Source organism: Pezoporus flaviventris, unplaced genomic scaffold, assembly GCF_033815535.1.
Source record: "Pezoporus flaviventris isolate CSIRO_AGI_PZ_B2104156 unplaced genomic scaffold, CSIRO_AGI_Pfla_v1 ptg000046l, whole genome shotgun sequence".
Lineage (NCBI taxonomy): Eukaryota > Metazoa > Chordata > Aves > Psittaciformes > Psittacidae > Pezoporus > Pezoporus flaviventris.
This window is the reverse complement of record NW_026892594.1, coordinates 2,402,341-2,427,648: the sequence shown is the minus strand read 5'-3', so window position 1 is coordinate 2,427,648 and position 25,308 is coordinate 2,402,341. Positions and strand designations below refer to the sequence as shown.

Here is a 25,308-nt window from a genome sequence, read left to right as displayed (position 1 = left end):
GCCCTAATTGAAAATCAATAGGATTGGTAGTTAGAATGCTCATGTGTTTAAAGCAGAGGGTTAGGAGTCAGAAGCAGTGATTTCTTCCCCTGGCCCTGATCTGAAACACAGATTTTTTTTGGTATTCTCTGGGCTTGTGATCCAGCATCAACAAAATGAAGATAATCCACTGCTGGGCTGTAATTCACTCTGTTGGGTTGTAATTCACTAGAGCTTAGAAAGTGCTGAGGCAGATGGGTGACGGGATGTGCTCGCAGAGAGCGAGTTATTAATACATTGAAGTGAGGCAGTGAGGGATGGGGAGCCTTCCTTTTTTGTATGTATATATTTAAAGGAGCATCAGGGAAAACTCTGCACCAGCATTCTTTGCTCCACTTGTGTAATACCAAGCAGCAGCAGTGCCGGGACACCCAAACTGAGATCAGTACCCAAGAGTAAAAGGTGCTGTGCAAAACACAGTCAAAGCAGCCAGCAAAGACTTTGTCATTCCCATGGGGATAAGGCTGGCTCTCAGGAGACCATAGAATCAACTAGGTTGGAAAAGACCTTTAAGACGATCAATGCTGCTAACAACACTCCCCTCTCCAACATGTATCCCAGTCTCTCCAGCTGCACTGATGAACACGGGTCTTCTCACCCAGCAACAAACAAATTTCAACCTCTTCCCTTGCTGCTTCTGCCCTTTTTCTGCTCGCTTCTTCCTGCATGACCTTGAAGGACCAGAGAAGGAGGAGAAGCTTTCATGGCTCAGAGGCATACTCCACTGTGCTCAGAGCATCGGGAACATTCACAGGGAGGGAGCCCACCTCTGCTGCCTACATAACAGACCTTACAGGTTACCAGGCTTCTGCCATGTGCTGCTTGGGCCCCCAGGGATGGCACCTTATGGATATTGTGGGCAGGCTCTGGAAAGGAGAAATAAACTTCATTAATGGGGTGAAAGACTGTAGTGAAGGTGATGGGGGAGAAGGTGGAATTACTGATTTATCCTAAGTCGAGGTTTGTGACCAGAGGAGAGGATAAAGGTGCCACCAGCGAAACAAGGCACACAAAAGCACAAAATGTAATCAGCTCTAAGTCTGTTGGCTTTGTAATGGAAAACAACCGAGATGCTTGAAGGTAGTTGACATAGTTTTAGGTCCTTAGGACCTTAGTACAAAAAGTGTAAGGAAACAGAATACAAAACCAGGACCTGGGGATGGGAAGTATTTGGGACTAGCAGATGTCCAGGATGGAAGCAGTTTAACTAACTGATAAGTAGAAGGACAAGATGATTGCTATGTCTGTAATGTTAACTAAGCTGGTGCTTCAAAGACTGCCAGAAGTTATGAAGATTGTTGGGAGACGTAAAGGACCCTCAGAGACCACCATCACATTTTTGTATGGATATGGGAAACTTACTGGGAAATGATGTAATTCATGTGTAGCCTCATGAATATGTAGGGATGGGCTGTATAGCAATAAGGTGATACACTTATCACTCAGGGGGAGCTATCCCCTGAGTCTCCCGGCGCCGCAATAAGGAATACCTGCTTGTCAGCTTGAAACTCTGCTGGTGAGTTTGTTCCTAGGGTTTTCTCTAAATCACCAGTTGCATCTTCTAGCTACCTCCTTTTTCAGCTGCAGGGAATGCCACCATGCACTGCTCCACAACCACCCATTAACAAGGAGGGATTTTTAACCAAATCAGTGCTCCAGTGTGAGCAGTTACACTACATTAGGAGGACTTACTGCATGACACATTGTCCCTCTGCCACGGGAACTGGTAAAAGCACTTTAGCACCAGTGAACATCAGGGAGAACACCTTATTTATTACAGCCCGAGCAGCACAGCTCTTATTGCTGTCAAGGTTTGTGCCGTGGAGCTGGCTCGCATCTGGCCTTCAGCTTCAGCTCCAAAGCAGCAGCTCCTATTAGATCCAAACTACCTCGAATCCAGAGTGATAACACAAACCTCATGTTCCCAGGCACAGGCAGTCCCAATGGAAACCTTCCTTTTCCCAGCCCTGTTCACAGCACAGCTTGGAGGTGTCATTAAGAATCCAATCAATGTGACGTCATGGGTGTAATTGAATTATATGTATGCTCAGCAGACCTTTTCCACTTGGTATCCCCATTGGCTAATGTTGGATTATGATGGATCATACGCAGGGATATATGAAACATGCATGAATAACCCAAGCATGCATTTTTAATGATACAATCCTGATAACTTCCCCCTCCTAACAAAATCAAAATGAATTAAATACAAGTATCTGTCAGTGGCATTAAGAGAAAGAAGAAAAACCCCTCATCATTTAAATGGCAACATGAAACGTTCACCCTGAATTGCAGTGTGACTGGGACCATTTGTTGTAACGATACCAATTAACATATCTATCCATTTAAAGTTCCCAGTGCAAAAAGAAAGAACAGCTTGGGTGACATTCAGGGTAGGGAAGAGAAGGTGAAGATAACGGATTGCAGGGAATGAATAGGACTGAAATGAAGGGGGTAATTCAGATGGATAGCCTGACAATGGCTGGACAACCCTCCAGAAGAGCATGTCCTCAGGTATAGGACAGAGGTTGCAGGCTGGTGACATGCATTAAAATACGGGCAAAACGTGCAAAGACAACAGCCAGAAGTGATCCAAGTCAGGCAGAGACTACTGCACTCCAGGGGTCTGCCTTGAGACACTACGATGGCCAAGTAAAGCTGAGCATCCCAGGTGAATGGTTTAACTACAGCAGCTTTTCTTTGGGATAGAGGATGTCAGAAGACTTCTTGAGGTCACTTCCATACCTAATTTAGCTGATCATGAGCAAAGAAGAGAAAACCATTTGCAGAGGCGTCCTTGCATCATGGATTTACACTCCTCATCACTACTGACCTCTTACAGATACAGTGCAAGAGTTATCTTGGACAAGTGGGCAACACGATGCAGATCTTCATGTCTCCTTCTATTAATGCCATCCAGATACTCTTCTTTTCCCTTCTACCCTGTCGATATATCAATAGCAATCACTTAACACACCCTTGTAAGCACTTTGTCCAGGGTTATAACTTCCACTATGTGGGCTAACAGCGTTCTGATTTCTAAATCTCTAGAAAAATGGGAAGTAGCTGTTAATATTTTTTTAAAAAATAGGAAAAAATCCGATTTTAAAGTCAGTCCCTGGAGACTTCTAAAGAATTCAAGTCATAAAGAAGACAAATTTGTTCTTACTCTGCGGATCAAGAGTTTCTGCTATGTTCAGGGAAAATGAGACATTTTTGTCTCGTTGCAGATTTAGTCTCAAGCACAATGTCACAGACCTTGTTCCTAATTGCAGACAGGCTGCATACAGTGGCAAAGGATCGAGCTGCTAGAGATACCACTGCATGTCTCATAACAAGCTCATTAGCTCTAACATCAGACCCCATGTTCCTCAAAACCTGTCCCAGGGCCCCCCTCAGGATTTATGCTGAGCATGCTTAAGCAGCAAGTCTCTTGGAAGATATGGAGAGTGGAAGGCAATACGCTTCATAGCGGATGAGTGAAGGGTCATCCTTTGCAATTAATGGCAAGTGAGTTAAATAAATAGATGAGAGATTGTTTATCTGCTCCAAGTGGGTGCCTTGCATGCCTTGCTTGCCTTTCTGCAGGGGTTTGGTATGTCAAGCACTATCAGCAGATTCTGAGGACAGTGGGACCTGTGTATCACTGTACAGGGCTAAACCAGAATTCAGGGTGGAAAGAGAGTCGAAGAAAAACCCTTCTTCCCCAAGTGCAGCAGGGTATCTGACGGAATAATCATGTCCTAAAGACATTGAGGTTCACCCCGTCCTGTGCCGCAACTCATGTAGCTTGTGCAAGCTCAGACTCTCTGCTGCAATGTGTCACATGGAGTCACAGCATGTCTGCACTGGCAAGGCACTTCATGACTCTCCCCCCTTAAGCATTTGAGTTATTTGTATTGAAAATAGATCTGTAGGGAGTGATTTGAACTCCACTGACTACATACACCAGGGCATCCTGGCTGGGAGGTGATCTGGAGCACTTCAAATTAAATATCTACCCCTTTTCCAGGTAAATCCACTTCAGGCATCTCAGTACATAGCCTGAAGAGTTTTGCTCTCTCTGCAACTCGAGGACAGTACCACTTCCATACCTGTCAGCAGAGCTGGGAGGATAAATACATTATTGATTTGATCTGCTGGGCAGCCCAATGCTACGCCTGGAGAGTCTTCCGAGTGGCAGATTAGGTAGCACCCACAACACCCAGCAAAGACAACCACGGTCTTGATTGGAACTCCGAGACTTCCCTTTATAAACAGCTGAGATTTAAGGAGCTGGTATTCATCAGCACTAGAAGACACCTGAAAAGGGCTTTCTAAGGGTGGAAAACAACCACGTTCCCGATGCAATAAAAGCTGTGTCCAAAGTCACATCCCTGTTTTCCTGATCATGGCTTTTCACAATAGGTAAGAGGTTTGTGAGAAAGCAGATGCACTCTCCCTGGAAGGGGATTCTTTGATGGCCAGAACTGTGAACTGTTCTTTACAAACAAATCATCCCCCCTGTGTGCATGCCTGCATCCCTTAAAGCATTACAGACTTACACTGGAAGATATCGTGCTAAGTGGGGTTTTTCTCTTTCCCTTTCTTGCTTTGCATTGACTTGTGTCGTATGTATATGTTAAATCACAGCACAATGTAGAGATGGGTTTATCTAAAAGAGAGTCAATTCATCTTTCTTGAAGAAAAAACAAAAGGAGGGGGAGATGCTGCAGCTTTGTTACACTTAAAAACTAAAACCACTTCATAAAATACGCCACGTCACTGGGAGATATTTAAAATACAGCCAGTGGGTCTTTAACTGCTCCCAAGAAACACTGCCGTCAAACAGAACGAGGGGCATGAGGTTAAAACCCAGCCATCATAACCTTTATTGCTTCATTTTTGTGAAGCCATTAACCACAGGAGGCCTACAGATGTGCCACAGCTCCAGCAGCTGGAGTGAAATCCAATATCCACATCAGAACCTAATTTATGATCAACCTGTTGGGAAGGGGCAGGGAGGCCAAAGCATGGAATTCCTCTGCACAGCACGGGCAGGGAAAGCAGAGATGCACAGGGGTGTAGGAAAAGATGTGCACTGAAACAGCCCTTGCACAAACACACACTCAGGTGTCACGAGCCAGCACACGCCAGCAATGTGAAGTGTCACAAAAGGATATTTGGCACCTAAAAGCAGCTGAACCCCAACGTTATCCAGCTTTGAACTAACAGTTCAGCTGCCTGTGAAACCTTGGGATGAAATCAAAGTGCTTCGAGTGGGACGTGCTCATTGCAGGTGACAGTCCATTGCCTGAAGAACTATGTAGAGAAGACTGTAGGAGGCACGTAGAGAGGAAAGCGTTCTGCCTGAGGTCATGCTGCAATCAGCAACAGAGCCAGGAATAGATCAAGGGTTGCTGCTCTACCATTGTGTCATACCCAGTAATCTCTGACTTCTCTTCGTGCCCTCATGGTCTCCCTATCCCCCCTCCCAATCTGAGCTGGCCTTTCTCACCAACCACCTGCTCCACTTCATTAAGATCCTAAAGGAACTTGATCCTTTCCACACTTTCCCCTTTGGGCATCTTTCTGCTCTAGTTATTTGCACCCTTCTGATTGCAAGTTCCTGGGTAGAAGGACCTCCTGCAACTGGAATCATACACCAAAGTACTTTTAAGAAGTATCTTGACTGCACCTCCGCATGCCTAAATCCTCCCTTTCTTCTTCATGAGAGACTTTTGAGCAGCTTCCAGTGCCTAAAGGGGGCTCCAGGAAAGCTGGAGAGGGGCTTGGGACAAGGGATGGAGGGACAGGCCAAGGGGAATGGCTTTAACCTGCCACAGGGGAGACTGAGATGTGCTCTTAGGCAGAAGCTCTTCCCTGTGAGGGTGCTGAGGCGCTGGCCCAGGGTGCCCAGAGAAGCTGTGGCTGCCCCATCCCTGGCAATGTTCAAGGCCAGGTTGGACACAGGGGCTTGGAGCAAGCTGCTCTAGTGGAAGGTGTCCCTGCCCGTGGCAGGGGTTGGAGCTGGATGAGCTTTAAGGTCCCTTAAACCCAAACCATTCCTTGATTCTACGATACAATTCCATGATTCTTTAACCTACTAACTTGAGTCTCCAAATCACACACAAGTGTTGGGTATCCCAAAATATGTTGTTGAAGTGTGCCCCATCACCCATAGCACTGAGTGGTGCTGATGCATGGTGATGTGATGTCCTGTCAGTGTGCAGCAGCAAAATTCACCTGTCTAGCATCACTGTGACTGTCAGATGTGTGATCCCAAGCCTGCTCATCCACTTGTAAGTCCCTGAATTTGCTGGCAGTGCCTCCGGTCACTGCAGATGCCATAAATTCTGCAGGCTCCTTTTCCCTTTTAAATGAACCTAAAAGGTTTTTTTTTCTCCTTGAGCTTTTAGCAGTTTAAGGAGAATTTGTAACAAAATCCAAAAGAATCAATCACTTAGGGGTGCACACATGCTGGGTCTGCTGGCAGCCTTTCTTGTCTCCTAAACCATAGGAGTTGATGTCGCAGCACATGGTCCTCACTCTCAAGCCATCTTTTATCTATTCTTTTTAACCTTTAGGGGGGTATGGACCACTGCCTGGCCAGGTAAGAGCATCCCAGCTTCACAGAGGAGATTGGATAGGTTACCTGTATTACAACGGAGAAAGTACAGGAGAGTACCAAGGAGCAAAAGAAGTGTCTCCATCTGAGCATCTTAATCAAATTCCAGCAGGAAAATCATGCCTAAGACAACTCTGCACTGAGCTTTTCTAATATTATACTGTTGGAGCACCTCACAATCAGTAATTGTTCATAAGACAAAGCAGAGGAACACCATTGCTGTCATTTATAGGCAGGAAATAGAGATATAAGGGGTTTTTACGTCTGAACAAGTTGCTTTCAGCTCCTTTTATTGTTAATGGAGGGAAAAAGGCACTTTTAGGACATGATTCATCTCCCTATTTTGGGGAAATTTCAATCCCCTGCAGGATAGATGCGTTGGGTCCTAAAATGTCTGATTTGTCTCACTGGATTGGAAAGGGAGTTGTCAATACCTGCTGTGGATGGAGATACCTATGTTTAATGAGATGAATCCCCATAAAGATGGGTCCATAAAATCAGCAGCAAAGCAGGAACTGAACTCAGGTTTCTTATGCTGTAGTCTGATGCTCAGATCAAACTGTAGATGAACATTCAGAGATGAACAAGGCCAAAGAGCCATCCAAGCAGTAACGAAATTAAGGAGGCTTGAAGGAAGATACTTATGGGTAAGGAATAAATGGGGTGGAGGAGGGAAAACCAAAATATCCTAAAAAGCAAGTTTAAAGGACAGCCAGCCAAGGTGGGTGTTGGAAGAAAGGGGTCAAATGACAAGACAGCAAAGGAAATGGGGCCATACGCTGCCCATAAGATCCAGCAGATGTGAGGAAGATCCATGAGCAGCATATATTGACTATAGCATGGAGATAACCTTGCTAAGATGCCAACTCCAGTCCAGACAGTGCTCAAGGAGGAACTCCGTCCTCTCCCAAACATCCTCTTCCCACTTCCCTCTTTTTCATTTTCATAGCTGCAGGAGAAATAGGGAGAGTGAACGGACGAGTCCAAGATCACCCAGAGAGCACACAAGCAACATAACTAAGAGCAGACCCCACAACAGCATCTTAGGCTGAAACCCTGGAAGTGAACTTCATGGGAATTAGACCCCAATTCCAAATTCTACAACTCTATTAAAGAACCCTAATAAAATGAAATAGAAATAGGGTTGGAAACCAGGTGACAAGGCTGATCTGTGCATCTTGGAGGAGGGAACTGCAAGGCCACCAGCATGTGTTTCCATCAGGAGAGTGCAAACCAACGAGTAATAGGTAGGCTCTCTGCAATTAAATAGCAGTTAATAAGTCACCTGCCAGCCACAGAACTGACAAAACATAGACTATAAGTCACCTCAGAGTCTGCCAGAGCATCCCTGGCACGAACACGGGGCCTGATGGCTGGGGTATATTTAGTGCCAGTGATATCATCTTTCCTAGCAGGGCTTGCCTGCTGCAGCGAGGAGAAGGACATCACTTCCATGACAATGTCAGGGCGAGCTTCGAGATGGGAGTGCCTGAGATTTCCTTAACAGGGAAGGAAACAGCACAGCAGTAGCCTGGGCTGCATCACAGAGAGACAGAGGCTGCAGAGCAGGATAAAGATGAAAAACCCAGGGGGAAAATACAAGGACAACCAAACATGATATCCATGCTGGTACATGAAGCACTGGCAGATGTTGGTGTAATGAGTTTTCTGGTGGGTCAGGCTCTGTTGACTGTTGCCACAACATAAACTGGGATGCAAGGAGGGTAGAGCTCGGATCCCCCCTAGAAGATTGCCCTGGCTAAAGATGAATCCTTGTTAGCACAGTAGGGTATACAACACCTTGGTAACCATCCTGCATCTGCACATACAGGCTTCATCCCAACTATGTTAGAAGCAGAGCATTGGAATATTAATTGCAACAGCTCTTTAAATCTCTTGCTTTCCAGTACTGCTTTGCAGCACTGCCAGTCCCTTAAAAAAAAAGTCAGATTCCCCTAAAACTGAGCTACTGGCTTAAAAAACATGAATTAATAATCACTGCTCAGCTTTAGCTTGCTATTATAGTTATTCTATTATAGATATTAATAGATTAATATCAGAATGCTGTTGGGACTTTGGTGTTACCTTCACCTGCATCCCCCCAGCCCAAGCAGCCCCCTTCCCCTCGAAACAACAATCTCAGTCATGCAGCCCACAGCCAAGCCATATTGCATCTGTAAATGCATAGATGTAATACACCAGGGTAGCCCCACACCACTCACCAACCTAAAAACCTTTCTTTTCCCACTATATTATGATAATAGATTTCACTGCTGGGCCTCCCAAGTGAGTTCAGTTCTCCAGCTTCCACACAGACAAAAACGTTAGCCCGGCAGAAGAACTTTAACAAGGAGCCTAAAATGCAGCAGCCTCCGAAGATCTTGCACCTCTCCATATATCACACGCCAAGACAGACGTGCAAGGAAAACAGAAAGATACAGATTTGGAAGCGTTTTCTTCTTCTCCATGAATAGTAAATGAGCTAAAAATTCAGGATTTAGGTGGGATTTGGGGACTTCATTTACATCAGCACAAAGGGAAGAAGGGGCTTGAAAGCATCAAAAGATTTTGACTCGCGCATCGTGCATTAGAAATACCTGTAAGAGAACTAATTAAACAAAGGAAAGGGAGAAAAAAGGAGGTGGGGAGGTCAAATAACCCAAAGTGGTTGTTCCGTAGACCGTGAAACTTGCAGACCTTTGGAGGCTGGTTTGTTTTGCTGAAAAAGAGGAGGAAGAAAGTCATTTTGATTTGGCACAGGCCTCTTTGGGGTTTCTTTCTTTCTTCTTTTTGCAAGATTTTCTCTATTCTATAGTAAACCAATAAAATGAGTTATTCTCATTGGAAGAAACAGACAAATCCTAACGGAATGCCAAGGTCCTATTACTTACCAGCACCGAGATGCTAAGTCTGAAGGGCAGGAGAAAGGCATTAGCATGCACTACATGTCCCTATAGCTCAGGTTAGCTCCATCATCAATATGTTCCCTTAGACCCCAAGGAGCTGAATCAATTGAACAGGAAATCCAAGAGAAACCCAAAGAAACTTGTAAGCAGTGGGGAAAAGATCAAAGTGCCTGAAACCACATCCACCCCAACAGATAGCCCAAGTCATAAACACACACCCCCTGATAACCCAGCCTTAATCAACCATATGACAAATGAGGCAAACAGAGGGAGATTTGCACAGTGCCTGGTTGCTCTGTTTAATTAGATTTCATCAGAATGGTCCTGAAAAATTCATATGAGAGGAGGTCTCTGCCAGTCTCAGCGATAACCCTTTTTCCCCTGAAATCACTGGAATTTATTGCCAGCCTCAGTTTGTATATAAGCTCCAAGAAGTCAAAAGGAAAGAGGACTCCAAGACCACAGCCATGAGCATCCCAGCAGGGTGGAATGCCAGCGTGGCTGGCAGTAGAAACAGTGGTTTGCATTTCCAGGATGCTTTAGGTACAACAGTGTGCTGGGGTCCTCTGCCAATGCACCACATCAGCTAGAAAAACAATCATCAGCAAAGCTCCCAAACCCCTCTGAAGTCCCTCAGGAACTGCGTTTTTGTTATCCAAAGGGACCCAGCCCTGTGAATCAGCAGCAGAACATGTTCAGCACGACAGAGTGTAACCAGAGCTGAAACCCACAGATGACAGGCTCCCAACTTTCCTCTCTAAGCTTTGCTTCTCTTGGCAACCCCATGGTACCGATCCATTTCTCATAAAAGCCTGTGGATGCTCAACTTGTTTCCAACACACACTTCCAGGCTCCCTGCACCAAGGGGATCCCACTGGGGGCATTGGCACATACTTCATTCAATGCTGCTGATGCATCGGAACTCTTATCAGGAGTTATCTTCCATGGGACACATCCCATGGAAGGAATATCTCCATTAACACAGTCCTGCTGTCTCTAGTCAAGTACAGAGACCAGCCCAGCAAACACATCTATTTCTTTTTGGTGTCTTGCACAGAAACACCACTCCAACCCAATCCCTTTTAATTTAGGAGATGAAAGATCATTCTTAGGGTTATAGCTGGTGCAACAATAACCAGTATGAAGAAAGCCAAGCAATGAGAGTGTCACGTTCCTGGAAAAGGCATTACTGACATTAACCTAGATTTGATACCTTCAGGTTACACTTAAATCTATAGGGTTAGCTGCTGTCACAGCTAGCAAGATGCTTTCTGGTCACCCTGGGTACAGCATCCCAAGGGGACTTTGCTGGAGCCACAGCTTTGATTAACTGTCTCAGTCTAGCCTTCAGTGTGCATTCCTACCCCTCACACAGCGATGATAGCTTTTCTCATTTCAGAAAGTGCCAGGAACCTGCAGCTCTTCTGTATGGTTTCATTTTGGAGAGGTGAAAGGTTACGGACATGGTTTGGGGGAGAAAAAAAAGACAAGTGTCAGACCAAGCAGGAACAGACCCCCCAATCCTGCATATTGACACGTCTCCACTCCCATAGACACCACATGGGTTAGGGTCTACAAAACCCAGCACAACTCCCTTATGCTTCCCCCCCGAGCTTCACACATGAGTCAAACAACCAGCAATTCATCAAAGCTTGATTGCTTAAGCCAGGCTGCCACCAAGATGAAATGAGAGCGAGATGATGAAGCAGAGCAAGACAAAGTCATTAAACCAAAGTGAAAGAAGCGCAAGGGGAAGAGATGGAGTTGGAGAGGAACAGGGGGGGTTTGTTACCACTTTCTTTCTCTTGGCTTCACAACCACCACCAGCAGCACTCACAAGGGGTGGATATGCAGATGAATTAATGCTAAAGCCCCGTAACAGGGGGTTGCAAACACCTTGCTGATGCCAAGAGGCTGCCGCACGTCTGGGTGTGTGCAGGGAAGAGATGGAGAGAAGCTCTTCAAATTAGCTCAAGCTCAAAGTCACCCATCCTAACAAAGGGAAACATTACTTTTTGCCTTTTAATTAAGAGCTGGCTCATAAATCAAGCCTCTTGCTCCTACGCTTTGGATGTCAGTTGAGGAAAAGGCTCCTTTTGAATAATCAAGGCTCCTTTCTCTAACTCCAGTAGCATGGCTAATTACACTAATACGTTTGCTGTTACAAACCCACCCTGCCTTTGCTAGGCCAGGAGTTGGGCCTCTGATCACCCCTAAAAACACTCAGTTCTGGGTCCCAAACTCACCAAAGCCTCCCCCAGCTTAAACATGAGAGTTGGTGAGGAGAAAATGGCCATTAAAGTAAGCATTTCCCTATGCTTCCTTGGGGTATCCAGGATTTATTTCAAATTAAAGGGTTCCTAGAGGTGGGATGAGGAACTCCTTAAGGCCAGTTGTTCTCACAGAGGAATACACAGAGAACAAAGCCTGAAAGGCCCGAGTTTAAGGTTTGAAGCAACATAGCAATATTTGTTGCATGTGCATACATGCATGTACATACATACATGTGCATACATACATGTGCATATGTAAGCTCCCAGCCTCTCCAACCCTATTCTGTTGTCTCTGCAGAGCATTTTTAGCACCTAGGAGGCAAGCTAAAGGTGATAGTCCAGACTGCAGGAAATAGTCCAGCTGAGATTCCCAATAAAACCTCAGATAACGCAACGAGTGAAGAGTGGGAACAGCTTTCGTGCAACACATCCCCCATAGGCACAATGGGATCCTGTAATGGGGTTCATAGGGAGAAAGGAACTGAATGGGGATCTCATTGTTATGGTTTACATCTTCACCAGTGCTGAATTCATCCTCTGCACCCTTTCTGCTTCCTTCCTAAAGATGGGAGCTGTCAAATTGTGATGTCTACATCAATGCCTATCTGCATCTGAACCAGAGCTCAGTCATCTGGCCAAAGGAAGGAGGAGGAGGTGGCAAGGCAGACTGCAGAGGTGATTTTTGGGCACAGATATGGGTGCAGCATGGTGAGGGGGATAGAGTGGAGGATGGTGAAAGGAAAAGATGGATGCACAGCGCCTTATCAGGGACTTGCTGTTCTTTCAACTGGCTCCCCGATAACATATGGAGCTTAATCAAATATGCAAATGATGTCCTATCTAGAGACAAGGGAAAGGGAGAAATCAACCCAGAGACCACGCATGAAAACAAGCCGATAAAACGAGGGAGCGGGTAAAATGTTTCCTCTTTTTGATAAAATGATTTCAAAAGATGAAATTAAAGCAAAACCAATTAGGGACCACACTTAAGCCGACTTCGCCTATGAAGGGTCAGCAGGCAAGAGGCATTCAAATCAAAGGCAGATGCAAGAGGCACTTCAAGGGCTCCCTGAAAAGTCATTATCCTTGTCAAAAAAGGAAGGGGATAGAGAAGGGGAAGGAATGACAAGAGCCATTTTGGCTGGGTATCCATCCAGGCATTAGGTGGAGTGTAGAGGGACTTCAACAGCCTTTCTTTGTCACCCTGGAGAGCAGAAGTAGAAGGTGAAGCCCAAAGCTGATCACCTAATGCCCCACCTAGAGCACTTCTCAGAGAACAGAGGGATTAACAGAAGTAGGTAGACCATGTGGACACAGGGATATACCTGCTTTTTGTTGTTTTCCACCCCTGCACGGTTTCCATCAACAGCACTTCCACACCAGGTACTGCAGCCTGAACACTCCACCTTGTGCACAGAGCTACCGACACCATGCATAAAGTGACCTGCTGTGACAAGGCACAGCATCACTGCAAACTGTCCCTTGGGAGCCTTCAGGACCCATGGGTTTCAGCAAGGTAACCTGCAGCAGGACATTGTTAGCTGTCCCTTTGTGTCTGCTTCTGTCACTCACATCCCTCCGCCTGCACAGCCTGCATCCTCAGCCCACTGTGAGGAAACCCAGCTCGGCTGTTTTGCAAGTGGAAACCTGTCAAACCCAAGCTGTAGCTTCTTTAAGGAGGAGCTTGAAGAGATGATGGTACAACCTGCTGCCTTCCCTGCTGCCACGGGTCCACTGGAGCCAGCCGTTCTTCCTGGAGTCACAAATAAAGCCCCATGGTGCAGCACCACTGACGCTGAACCCGGAGGGATTAAGACAGTCAATTTGCAAGTCTTGTTGCTCAACCACAAGACCCCACCTCCGACAAGACTCTGAGCAATGTTAAACCAGAACCTCCAAGAAAAAAAGCAGCACTGAACACATGTCTGCAAGGCTCCCAGCAAAAGCACAGCACAGCCAAGCCCTGCACGCCAGCACGGAGACTGCTGAGTAGTCAGAAAGCAGAGAGGGGTACTTGAGGGAGAGACATGGAAAATTAATTGCTCTCTGCCAAAAAAGCAGGCTCTAACTCTTGCTGGGAACAGCAACCTTCCTAGCAGGAAAGGAAAGGGAGTTTTCTTACTGCAATGAGCAAGGAGCTAACTGCAGTATGCTACACTGACAAATTGGAGCTGGAAGTCCCAAAGCAATAGAAATGAGGGATGTGAGAGGCAAAGCATCCACCTAAAGCGATAGAGCAATTCATGGGTATTTAAAACAAGTGTCAGCTGGACCAGTTCAGCGGCAGAGTCTGGATACAGCCCTCTGATGTGCTTTAGGGCTTGGGGTTTTGCAGCAGAGGATGATCACAGGATGACCCAGGCTAGAAAGGCCTCAGGAGGACTCTAGCCCAACCTCCTGTTCAAAGCAGGGTCGTCTGCGAGACCAGACCCAGGTTGTTTGGTCCATTTAGGCCCTGAAAATCTCCATGGATGAAAACCGCACAACCTGCTTGGGCACCCTTCTTCAGTGCTTGCCTGTCCTCATGGGGGAAAGCTGTTCCTCACATCCAGTTGGAAGTGCTCTTAGGTCAAGTTATGTTTGCTGTCTCACAGAATGATGCAAGACATCACTCAGCAATGGGAAGAGCCTGTCTCCATCTTCTCAATAGCATCCTTGTAGGCATAGGAATATTGCCACTACATCCCTCCAAGTTTTCTCTTCCCCAGCCTGAACAAGCTCATTTCTCCCACCCTCTCCACTCAGGGCACGTTCTCCAGCTCCTGGCCAATCTCTTCACCCTCTCCTGAACTTGCTCTGGTTGATCCATGTCCTTTTTGTACTCAGGGGCCTAAAACTAGGCACAGTATTTAGATATGGTCTAACCACTGAGCTCCCGATGATCACCTTCCGCTCAATCGACTGGCAATGTCCCTAGTTGTATAGCTGAGGCCATGGTTGGACTCTTCCTATGTAGGCACACTGGTGGCTAATGTGCAACTTGCTGTTTGCCAGGATCCCCATGTCCTTTCCAGAAGAGCTGTTCCCCAGGCAGGGCGTCCTGATCCTGAGTCATAACAAGAGGTTGCTCTTTTCCAGCTGCAGCACTTCACACTTCTTCAATGAGTCCCTGTCAGCCCCATTGCACCATCCTGCCTAGGTCCCTCTGGATGGCAGCCCTGTCCTTCAGCCAGATCCTCCCAACTGACTGCACCTCTGGGATGAAGAGATGCACAGGGAAACCTGCTCCCCACCTCATCCAAGCTCTTGCTGGTGAAGTGCAACAAAGATGTCCACCTACATGCAAGGCTTCAGAGCAGCAGGGAAGAAAGACAGCACAGCAGCCTACAACAAGTCCTGCATCTTTGATTTCCCCCTTGGAGATAGTATCCGATCCCTCAACACTTTGAGGTCATGGTGGCCTCGCCAGCCAATGACTTCTACATGACCCATTACAAATGGGGGTCACTGCACAATGTCCATATGGATTCCCATCACCACCCCTTCCAGGGCTGCCTGCTGGTATGCCCAACACGAGCATCAAGCGCCAAGGACACCACAGCTACCAAAATCACAACTTTACAGCCAGAAAATGGAGCTACTCTTCAGTCATCTAAGCTGGCAACAGCCTCTCAAAGAGGGACTGTACATCCATGTAGGACACAGACAACTGCAGCCTTCACAGCTGTCAGATACAGATGGGAAGTGGTATCACCCCATCACAAGCGAGTGAAGCACTCGGACTCCCGCTGGTTTAGGAAGCTGTGAGGAGAGGCCAAGGCAACAACCAGCTTCCCGGCAGGAGGCAGAGCCTCTACAGCGTGTTTGCAGAGCAGTCAAGTCCACTTGCCAAACAGTTGGGGGAAAAGAAATAACATTCAAAAAACCCCTGTGACTTTCAAAGCGGCGCAGGGAAGGAGAAGGAAGGCGAGGTTCCCTGCTGACACTCACACAGAGCTGTCAGCAGCAGAATATCCTCCAGGGAATATCAAAACCAAGCAGGGTTTTTAATCTTGTGTGCATTCAGCCCCCCCTCCCCACTAGCCTGGAGAAGCAGTGAGGATCTGTCTTTGCCTGCAGTTACCATGAGGCTTCAATCCTGTGTGTGGAGAATCCAGGGTTCCCTCATTAGCTCCAGCTCTTTGGATAGGAGGTGAGGTATCAGAGGAGAAAAGTAAGATATTCCTCTCTCCAATTGGGTATATCATGGTACCACCAACCCACCCAGAGCTCTATCACCTGTGTGCCCATCACTTGCACTCATTTACCCTACTCTTTTCTGCATGGAAAAACTCCATTTCATTCCTCTGTTGTCCAATCATGGCACTTGAGAGCCACTAGTTTTGTGGAAGGACATGACATACTGCCAGTGCCACCAGGATTCAGCTGTTCTCTCCTGGTAAACAGGATGAGCCCTGCTCTGGAAAGGGATTTTATCCCATATGTGAAGGGACAATGACTTCAGCAAGAGGACTCATCATAGCAATCAACAGGGGTAATAGAGCTGCAGGTTTGGATGTCCTTCAAGGTTACATCAAGGCTGAAGCAGTCCTGATGCTACTGTAGAGCAAGGTGCCTCTCATAGCAGCCTTCCAACACCTTAAGGGTCCTACAGGAAATCTGGAGAGGCATCTTTTACAAGGGCCTATAGGGACAGAACAAGGGGAATGGCTTTAACCTGAAAGAGGGGAGACTGAGCTGAGCTCTTAGGCAGAAGCTCTTCCCTGTGAGGGTGCTGAGGCGCTGGCACAGGGTGCCCAGAGAAGCTGGGGCTGCCCCATCCCTGGCAGTGTTCAAGGCCAGGTTGGACACAGGGGCTTGGAGCAAGCTGCTCTAGTGGAAGGTGTCCCTGCCCGTGGCAGGGGTTGGAGCTGGAGGAGCTTTAAGGTCCCTTCCACCCAAACCATTCTAGTATCCTATGATATGATTCTCCAAGGCACAGGCTGACTCCTTCAATAGCTGTCAGAGCTTCCCATTCTTTCTTCAAGGCAGATGGGTTGTGTCTAGCGCTATAACACCCAAGCAGGAGAGCTGTTAGCTGACTGATGGGTCAGGGTAGCCACAGCATTGCAGCCGGAAACCAGCAGGAGCTCAGACCTGCATGTACTTTCCAATCCAATTACCTATCCAAGAACGCCAGCCTTCCCCAACACATCACGAGATGGGCCAAATGAGGATTGCAAATCCAAGCTCTTAGATCTAAAAACCTCCCTATGGTGCTTTGTCTCAGGATCCAAAGGAAGCAGGGTCCCGAGGGCTCCGGGTAATCCAGAGGCTGGTTCAGGAAACTGGTTGATATTGAGAATGTTCTACTAAGTAGAGGTGGGAAGTGGTGGCCGGATTCCACAGCTCTCTGATGTGAAGGAAAACCTTCCCCACCAATGGCAGGGCAGATCTACAAAGCCCTTCAAAGACCTCAGACTGATGGGACTTTATGAAAGCTGAAATACAGGCCACAGAGTGAAAGAATTGGGTTTTAAGCCAGATTTCTTTCTCTGTGAGGAATTTAGCATAGAGAAGGCTTTGAGTGAAATATTATGGGGAAGTTTCAAATAGATGTAAATTACTATGACTCCATTTGCAGATGAACGCTTCAAAATGGACAAAGGGCTTTGCTTTGTTAGAAATGCAGTTCCTAGGCTGACATTTGTAAACTCCAATTGCAGCTACCCACAGAATAAGCGCAGGTAAGTTGTATTGCTTTGACTGCAAACTATCTGCGTAAAAGCAATGACCCATAAATTAAATGCCATGAGAAGGAACACACGGAATACTGAATACTGCTTTGCTGCCTTAGTGATGACAGGTATTAGTGACACATAATTTGGCCAGACACAAGAAGAGGAATCCAGACCAAGCTCACAAAACCTTGTGCAAAGCATCTCTGTGGGTTCATCTCCAGCTTTCTCTTGCTAACAGAATGAAGAGCTAAGCATGTAATGAGAGGGAATGAGCCCGTGGAATTCAGCACCTGGCTGGTTTAGAGCTAAGTGGTTTGCAGGAAGCACATACCCAGGAATAACTCCCTTTCCTAATGGTTTACTGTGCTGTTTGTAGAGTAACAAACAGATGTTGGTTAAACTCAAGCGATGCTTCCGTATCTCCTGAAAACGATCACTAACAATTCACTGGAATGTCACATCACTTTCAGCCACTGTTGGTTTCCTTTTTCCCCCAAAGCAAGGTTTATTTCCCATCATACACAGGAGCTCATTTTACCAATGAAGCCCACCAGGCATCCTGGAGTACACTAAAGCTGTGGCAACGCTTACCAATGCGGTATGGAAGTGCAGGGAACACCACAGGCCAGCCAGCACAGGAGGTAATTACACATATTGGGACGCGATCAAAAGCGCTGCAAGATGAAATATTTCTCCTTAAAAAGCACTGTGGCATCTTTAATGCCCACAAGTGGTCAGGAGCTGGTTTTCCATCCCATTTGTCTAGTTTAGATCACGCACCTCACAAGCTTCAGTGCTTCTTTAAGCAAGCAAAATATTTCCCATCCTTTGCAGGAGAGAAAATAAGGTACAGAGGCACAGCATAAGTTTATGGCAGAGCACAGAACTGAACCCACTCATCCCTGGACCATCCTCCTCCATCCCCAAGATGCCATCAGCACCCATCAGACCTTTAATCCAGGGGCACTGCTTTCTATACATAACATAAGGACAAGGGGACTACTTATTTTCCCTAGCTCTGCATTTTCATCCTATTTATGTCTTCATTCTGGCTGTGCTGTGGACAGGGAAGCAGAATTGGAGGACATATTTCTCCAGCACATTATTCAGTACCTTCCTGTTGGTCTGCACATGTAGCTGTGTGAATAAGCGAGGGTTGCAGAATGTATTTTGCCTGGGGCAGTGAAATAGCTGAGGCCAACCTTGTCATTCTGTTTCACTCACTCTTTTCCTACCCTATCTCTATCTTGGTTTTCCCTTTTCTTTCTGTCTTTGTTGTCTTGGTTACATGGGCAGATTCCCGATATGCTGCTAGTTTTCATTTTAATTACATGTCCCATAAAGCACAATATTTCACTTCACTTGTGTGTGCCACTGGATAAATTCCTTTGACATATGTGACATTTGTATATCAACTAACAGATATTGCTTTATGACTGTGGGTACTCTGCAGAGTGTTCACGCATTGCACACATCAAAATCTGATATACAGTCTGTCACTTCTCTATAAAAATACACACACAGAAAAAGACTGAAACTGCAGGGAAAAGAAGGGAAGTTCCTCCAAAAGCACCTTGTAATTACTTGCAGAGAGTCTTCCAACAACTCGGTAGATCCTGCTATCTTGGAGATAATCACACAACTCCGCTCTTCATGCTATCTGAAATACTTCACCGTAGCTTGACCGAGTAGCTGTGCTGCACCAGCAGTATGCACCATGCATGGTAGGACCCAGCAAGCAGAATTAAAGGTATCTCCTGGGCTTTGTCCATTGGTACACAGAGTCTCATTTCATCCTATAAAGCTTATTCCAATTTCCCCGTAGGCGTTTGCTTTAAAAAACGTAAATCAAACTTCATGCTAACATAACGGATGATGCTGGAGTTGCAATAACAATGTAGTATTTCCATTGCTTCTTACTCAAAAGCACCTGATTGATGAGCCAAGATGGAAAAAAAAAAACCTTCAAAAACCCTATCAAATCTTGGCAGGGATCAAGGAGTGTCAAGTGAAAATCCCCAGGGCCAAACTGGCCTCGTGTGGCACCCGGAGGGGAAAACAGGCTGGTGTCCTGAGCTCAGATACCCTCAGGAGCCCTGGGAGAGGGAAGCGTGTGGAGCAGAATTGATTGCAGAAGTCACAGCAAGGACGGGGCTGAACTTGCAGGAATTTAAAGTTTCACAGAGCCTGGATCAACTGGTCCAAAACAACCATGTGTTTTCAGGGGAGCACCATTTCCCTGTGCGTTTTGCCTCTCTGATGAAGACATTCAGCTGAGCCCAAGACTCCAGCTCTGCTCCAACACACAGACCCGATGCAGTAACTACCATAGCAGGATATTAGCACATTAGGAAAAACGGGATTAAAATGAGGCTTTCTCAAATTACATCAGCCTGTTCAGTTCCCCTCTTCCCAATCTTTACCCTTATAAGGCTGTCCCCGCTCTCTCCCACACTCCGTTAAGCACTAAAAGCTTTCCTTTCTATTTTCCCCCTATTAAAACGAATCAGATCTTGGATTCTGCAACGTGACCTGCAAAGGCAGAGCTGTGTCTGAGTTTGCTTCTCCTGAAGCCAAAAGAAAACCCAAAAGCTTGGGAGCGCAGGGAAGCAGCAGCCATTCTTAACTGTTTAGGTCTTCTGGATATTTACCATTCAAATCTCAGCTACCCCATTCTTCCCCCCCAAGAGACTGACTGGAGAACTAAACAGTTTATTATGATATCAGAGATGACAGGGGAACAAAACCTAATTAGTCAGGGGAGGAGATTATTTTTATTACAACTGTTAAAAAAAATCAATTTGGCTTCTTTTCCACGTGCTTGAATAGACTTTAAAAAAATAATGATAATATTCTCTTTTCAAAAGCATCAGCAGTCTTTCCTTCATTGAACAAAGCCAGAGACAATTGCCAATGGGCAGGATCCTGTTCCCCTTGCACAGGGGCATCTGAATATACAACCGTGCTTTTGTTTGTAGGTGAAGCAGCAGATAGCATAACAAAATCAGATACTTCAGACCTTCCTTAAGCATCCATGAACAAATAACTCCCTCATGTCTGCTTTGTCCATCCTACACACAAACCATTCCCCTTTTCATGGCACCTTCCCCTTCCCAGCCTGGAAGTTTTGATTTGCAGAAGGAATTCAAAGTGGAATCAATATCCAACCCCAAAGGCTCTGTCCAACCTCCAATCACAGCTTCTCACCCATCTCTATTATGGCAAAGCTACAATCTCCATGCACATATAACACCCTTGGGCTGAGCATTCAAACAAACACTGTCAGACTGGCACACATGGGTTGAAATGGAGGTAGTGCCCATCATGACCATAAGCAGGACACTTTTAATACATCTCCTTGCCATGAGAAAGCCACAGGTAGATAATTCCCAGCTTCCAACTCTCAAGGCTCTCCGCTATTGCCTTACATGGCAAACTACAAAACCACAACCATGCAACAGGCATATTTTTAGTGAGAACACACAGTGAGGAACATAAATACACTCGTTAATGCATTTGGGTTTATGTGGCATCAACCATAAACATAAAGCTCATTATCACTCAAGACACAGCTTTCTTTTGATGAAAACACTCTTCTTTCAGCACAAGCACCCAGCCTGACCTAAACAGAGCAACCACTAATCCCATGCTGGCCTCATGGCAAAATCACAACCCAGTCACACTGCTCTGAAGAAAGACCTCCGGAGTATGAATCCTGTTGCTGAGCAATCTTCAGGCTCAGTTTTCCTCCGGCATGCACAGACACCCTGTGATCAACTACTTCATTAGAGATGGTCTGACCACAAAAAAGAATCTGTTGGCTGTAAACAGCATCAAGTCTGGCTGGGGCTGGGGCTGTGGTTTGACTTCAGAAACATTCAACTGCTGATGAACAACGACTTGGAAGGAGGATTTTCTCCTTTCTCACATCAACTCTATCCCTCAAGGGCAAAACACAGATTTTTGCCAACAGAAACATTTTCTACCCTCAAAATAGGTGATGCACCTTAAGACTGTGCTCACACCCAATGCAACACTCCAAATCTCCAGAAGAACATGAAAATCTGAATTAGAGAACCATATTAGGTCTTACCTTCTTGAGCTTCCCACTCTTGGTGCCCACAAAAGCCAGGGAGTGGTTCTTATAGACGTAGGCAATCACTGATGTCATTCTGTCTCCATCCTCAGTGAAAATAGGGAGCCCTCGCACCATGGATGACACTCCCAAGGGGGCATTCATATCCAGGCCACAGAAATTGTCATCAATTGTTAACAGCTATAAAAGAATAGAAAGAAAGAGAATGTAGTAAAATGAAGCCAACTATTCTTTAGCCATGTGGGAAGCATCCATCCAAGCAGGGACCTCATTGCATAATATGCCTATAATTTAGGCAGGCTGACAAATCAATGAAAAGGCAGGACTGGAGAAATAGAGAGGTGGAAAAAATTTGTCCAAACTTGCATGAGGAGTTATAGACAGGGGGAGAACAGGAAACTTGCTTCTCTTGAATGACAGCCTAGCAGGGTACATTATGTTAAGCCTTTTTCCTACTGCTTTACCAGTCAAGACCTAGCAATCAAAGACAAAGTCTGCTGAAAAACATCTTAAACGTCACTAGTCCTGTCAAAAGAAGCATGCACATCATTCCCACGAGATCCACTGTAAAAAACAGAGTTAAGCCTGCACTGGCAAATAAAATGGACCCTGCCCTGCTCACTAGCCCTGAAGCCCAACAGTAAGACTCATATCTATGAAACCTAAATAATTACTCCCTTCCCACCTCCAAACTCTGTAGCATCACTCAGTGCTACGCTTTGGACATTATAGTCTCCCAAGACATGGCTAGGCTTTGTCTGGGGCAGAGCTGGTCAGCCCAGGTGGAATCTGCAATAGAGACCATGCTAAGGATTAAACACTCTACATGGTGGCTACACACACTCCCCATTTCCTGGGGTTAGTTTTATCATATAGTCCTGGGTCCTTCTTCCACTGCTTGGCCTGAGCACTTCATCCTCCTGGGTGTCTGTTTTTCCCCCCATGAAATAGAGATTATCCACGCTTATCCATCTTACTGTGGCCCTGTAACTCACTGAAGATCTTTGGAGAGGAGGGGAGGTTTCACAGCTATTATGGGACTTTTTGAGCATTTGTTGGAATAACCACAAGCTCAACCAGAGGAATGTCCCTCCCCGCTCACTGTTGCCTAAGTTTCAACACCTATTGCATTTGAACTCAACAGGCTTGCCATCAGACAGATGCTCCACTGGGATCCTTGTGTATGAATGCACATAGTGCCTAGTTATCTCTGAGGGTGCTTCTTCGGGCTTCAGAGAGTTACAGAAGTGCAGCAGCACAAGAACGCAGACAATTCTTTTACCTTAAGGCACCATCAGGACAGTAGGTGAGGCTAACTGAGGTTATATGAACATGAAGATCTCCACAGAGTAAGCCAAATAAAGCTCCAGATACCATAGTACATGACTGCCAAAAGAAGTCAGTCTTTATTAACTTCACTGGGGCCACTCACAGATTTGAAGTTAAGCATCCACTTATAATGCTTTGCTGGACTAAGGCCTGGAAAGGCAATAATTAGTTGTACAGGAAGGTTGCCTAGTTTTCACACATCAGGAATAACGGACCATGACAGTTTTCTTTTGTGTGGGCTCCCCTGTTCCTAAAAGCATGGCTAGAATACGTGCTGCTCCTTACTTGAGTTCACGAGCAGTAAAAGCCTGATGGCTGATTCATTTTATCCTCACCCAGCAATTACAGGGAATAATTACAGATGGCTTTACTGAATGGAAGAATAATACGTCCTAAATGTATTTATAAACACATAAAACCTATGAGGAATTCAAACAGCCATTAGTAAGGAACAGCTAGCCTGAGCTCTGGCCTGCAAGTCATTAGTGTTTGTGAACTGCCCTTTTAGAGCTAAAACACCAGCTCAAAGAGCAATTACACATCGGATCAACAACCTCCATGAGCATCAGAGAGGATGTTGCTCATCCTTACAATGCCAGTACAAAGCCTAAGATAAATCCGCATCCCAGGCTCGAAGGCCAAATTCACCTGAGGTCTAGTACCCCCCAAGCTGATGGCCACACTTCAGAGAGGCAGGACAGCCCTGCTGACAGCATGGCTTTGCAAAAGCTGGGTGTTTCTGATAATGAGAACATGCACAGCTCCCATGACATAGGTCAGGATGGGATAACTGCAGCTTGATTGCTCAGGAGGTACAAATGTGTTTGAAGCAACACATCAACCTGGGGTGGGATCCGTCTCATCTGGCTTTAGCCAGGTGAAAGCTTAGTAAGCAGTGTAGAGTGGTCACCTAAACTACCTCCATAATCAACAGAGGAAAGAAGGTATGTCAGAGAACAAGGCATCCAGCCAAACACGTAATGCACTGGATCACTCTCTGATAAAGCCAATTTGATTGCAGAAGGACTCCAGATTTACCCAGGTTAAGCATCTAATATCAAGATGTATCGTGCTTTGAACAGAAAGCTGGATTATATGGCCTTTTGGGGCCCCTTCCAACCTGAATTATCCTATGGATGTAGAATCTGAGAAGAACCCAGGTCTTTAAGTCAGGCTTAGCTTGACCAGAAACTCTTAAGCTCTCAAATGAACATGAATTTGCATTTCAAAGCTATAATAAAACTGTATGTGTCTCACTTGACCTGATGGCCTGTCAGGCTGAGAAAAGACTCATTTTAGACTGAAAGCAAGAAACCCCCAAACCTTATACAAACGACAGAAAGAGGGACGAGGGAAGAAAAGAAGATAGTCCTATTTTGTCATGCTTTTAAAGGAAAAAAGAACTGGAAAACAGCTTTTTTCACCACCAAGAAAATGAAGACCTCAATAGCAGCAGCATTCACCTTACCTAGGGTACAGCGTACGAAGCTCCATCTCAAACAGGAAATTACATTGATAAGCCTTGGAACAACAGCCATCAAGCAGAGCTGGCACAGTCCAAGGCATCCTCCTCGGTGCAGCACAGCCACAACTGCAGCTGAAGTAGCTGGAGACCAGAAAGGACCCAGGCAATCATCTGGTCTGCCTTCCTGCATGACCCAGGACCTCAAATCTCAAGCAGGAGTTGCCTGTGCTGTTGTGCACAGGAAGATACAAACTCCTTCTGCTTGCTTCTCAAGCGGATTTGAGCTCTCTATAACCCACTCTACCAACAGCCAAGATGTTATCCACATATATGATTGCTGTTAATGTGTATCAAAACTCACAAAGCCAAAAATAACCCACACGCTCTTGCAAAGCCCTGAGAAGACGTAGACCCAGAGGTCCCAGCACCAAGCACAACAACCTGTGGCTGATCTGCAGCACACCTTTAACCTATCAAGACTTAATTAATCCAATTGCCACAGGTTAGTTACTCCTCTGTTAGATTGGGCTCAGCTCCAGCTGAACCCAGGCCTACCATTAGCAGGTAGGTCTAAGTTATTATGGGGTTTCCCCCATTAACTAAATGTAAAAGTAAATTTAAGCCCATTTATTTCATCTTATTTCCCTGAGATTATTTGCAATTAGCATCTTTATCAGAAGGGCTTATGAGAAAGATGGGGACACACTTTTTACAAGGGCCTATAGTGATAGGATAAGGGGGAATGACTTTAAACTGAAAGAGGGGAGATTTAGATTAGATACAAGGCAGAAGCTCTTCCCTGTGAGGGTGCTGAGGCGCTGGCACAGGGTGCCCAGAGAAGCTGTGGCTGCCCCATCCCTGGCAGTGTTCAAGGCCACGTTGGACACAGGGGCTTGGAGCAAGCTGCTCTAGTGGAAGGTGTCCCTGCCCGTG

At 46.0% G+C, this 25,308-nt stretch overlaps 1 protein-coding gene across 4 annotated transcripts in view; it reads right to left on the bottom strand.

The window, feature by feature from the left end:
• PLXNA4 (plexin A4) overlaps positions 1–25,308 on the bottom strand; it is a 469,295-nt gene that overhangs the window by 398,375 nt on the left and 45,612 nt on the right. For all 4 annotated transcript variants that reach the window (XM_061467958.1, XM_061467955.1, XM_061467957.1 and 1 more), the window contains exon 3: positions 21,579–21,761. In XM_061467958.1, the coding sequence (XP_061323942.1) occupies positions 21,579–21,761 (183 nt within the window). The remainder of the gene's footprint in view (positions 1–21,578; positions 21,762–25,308) is intronic.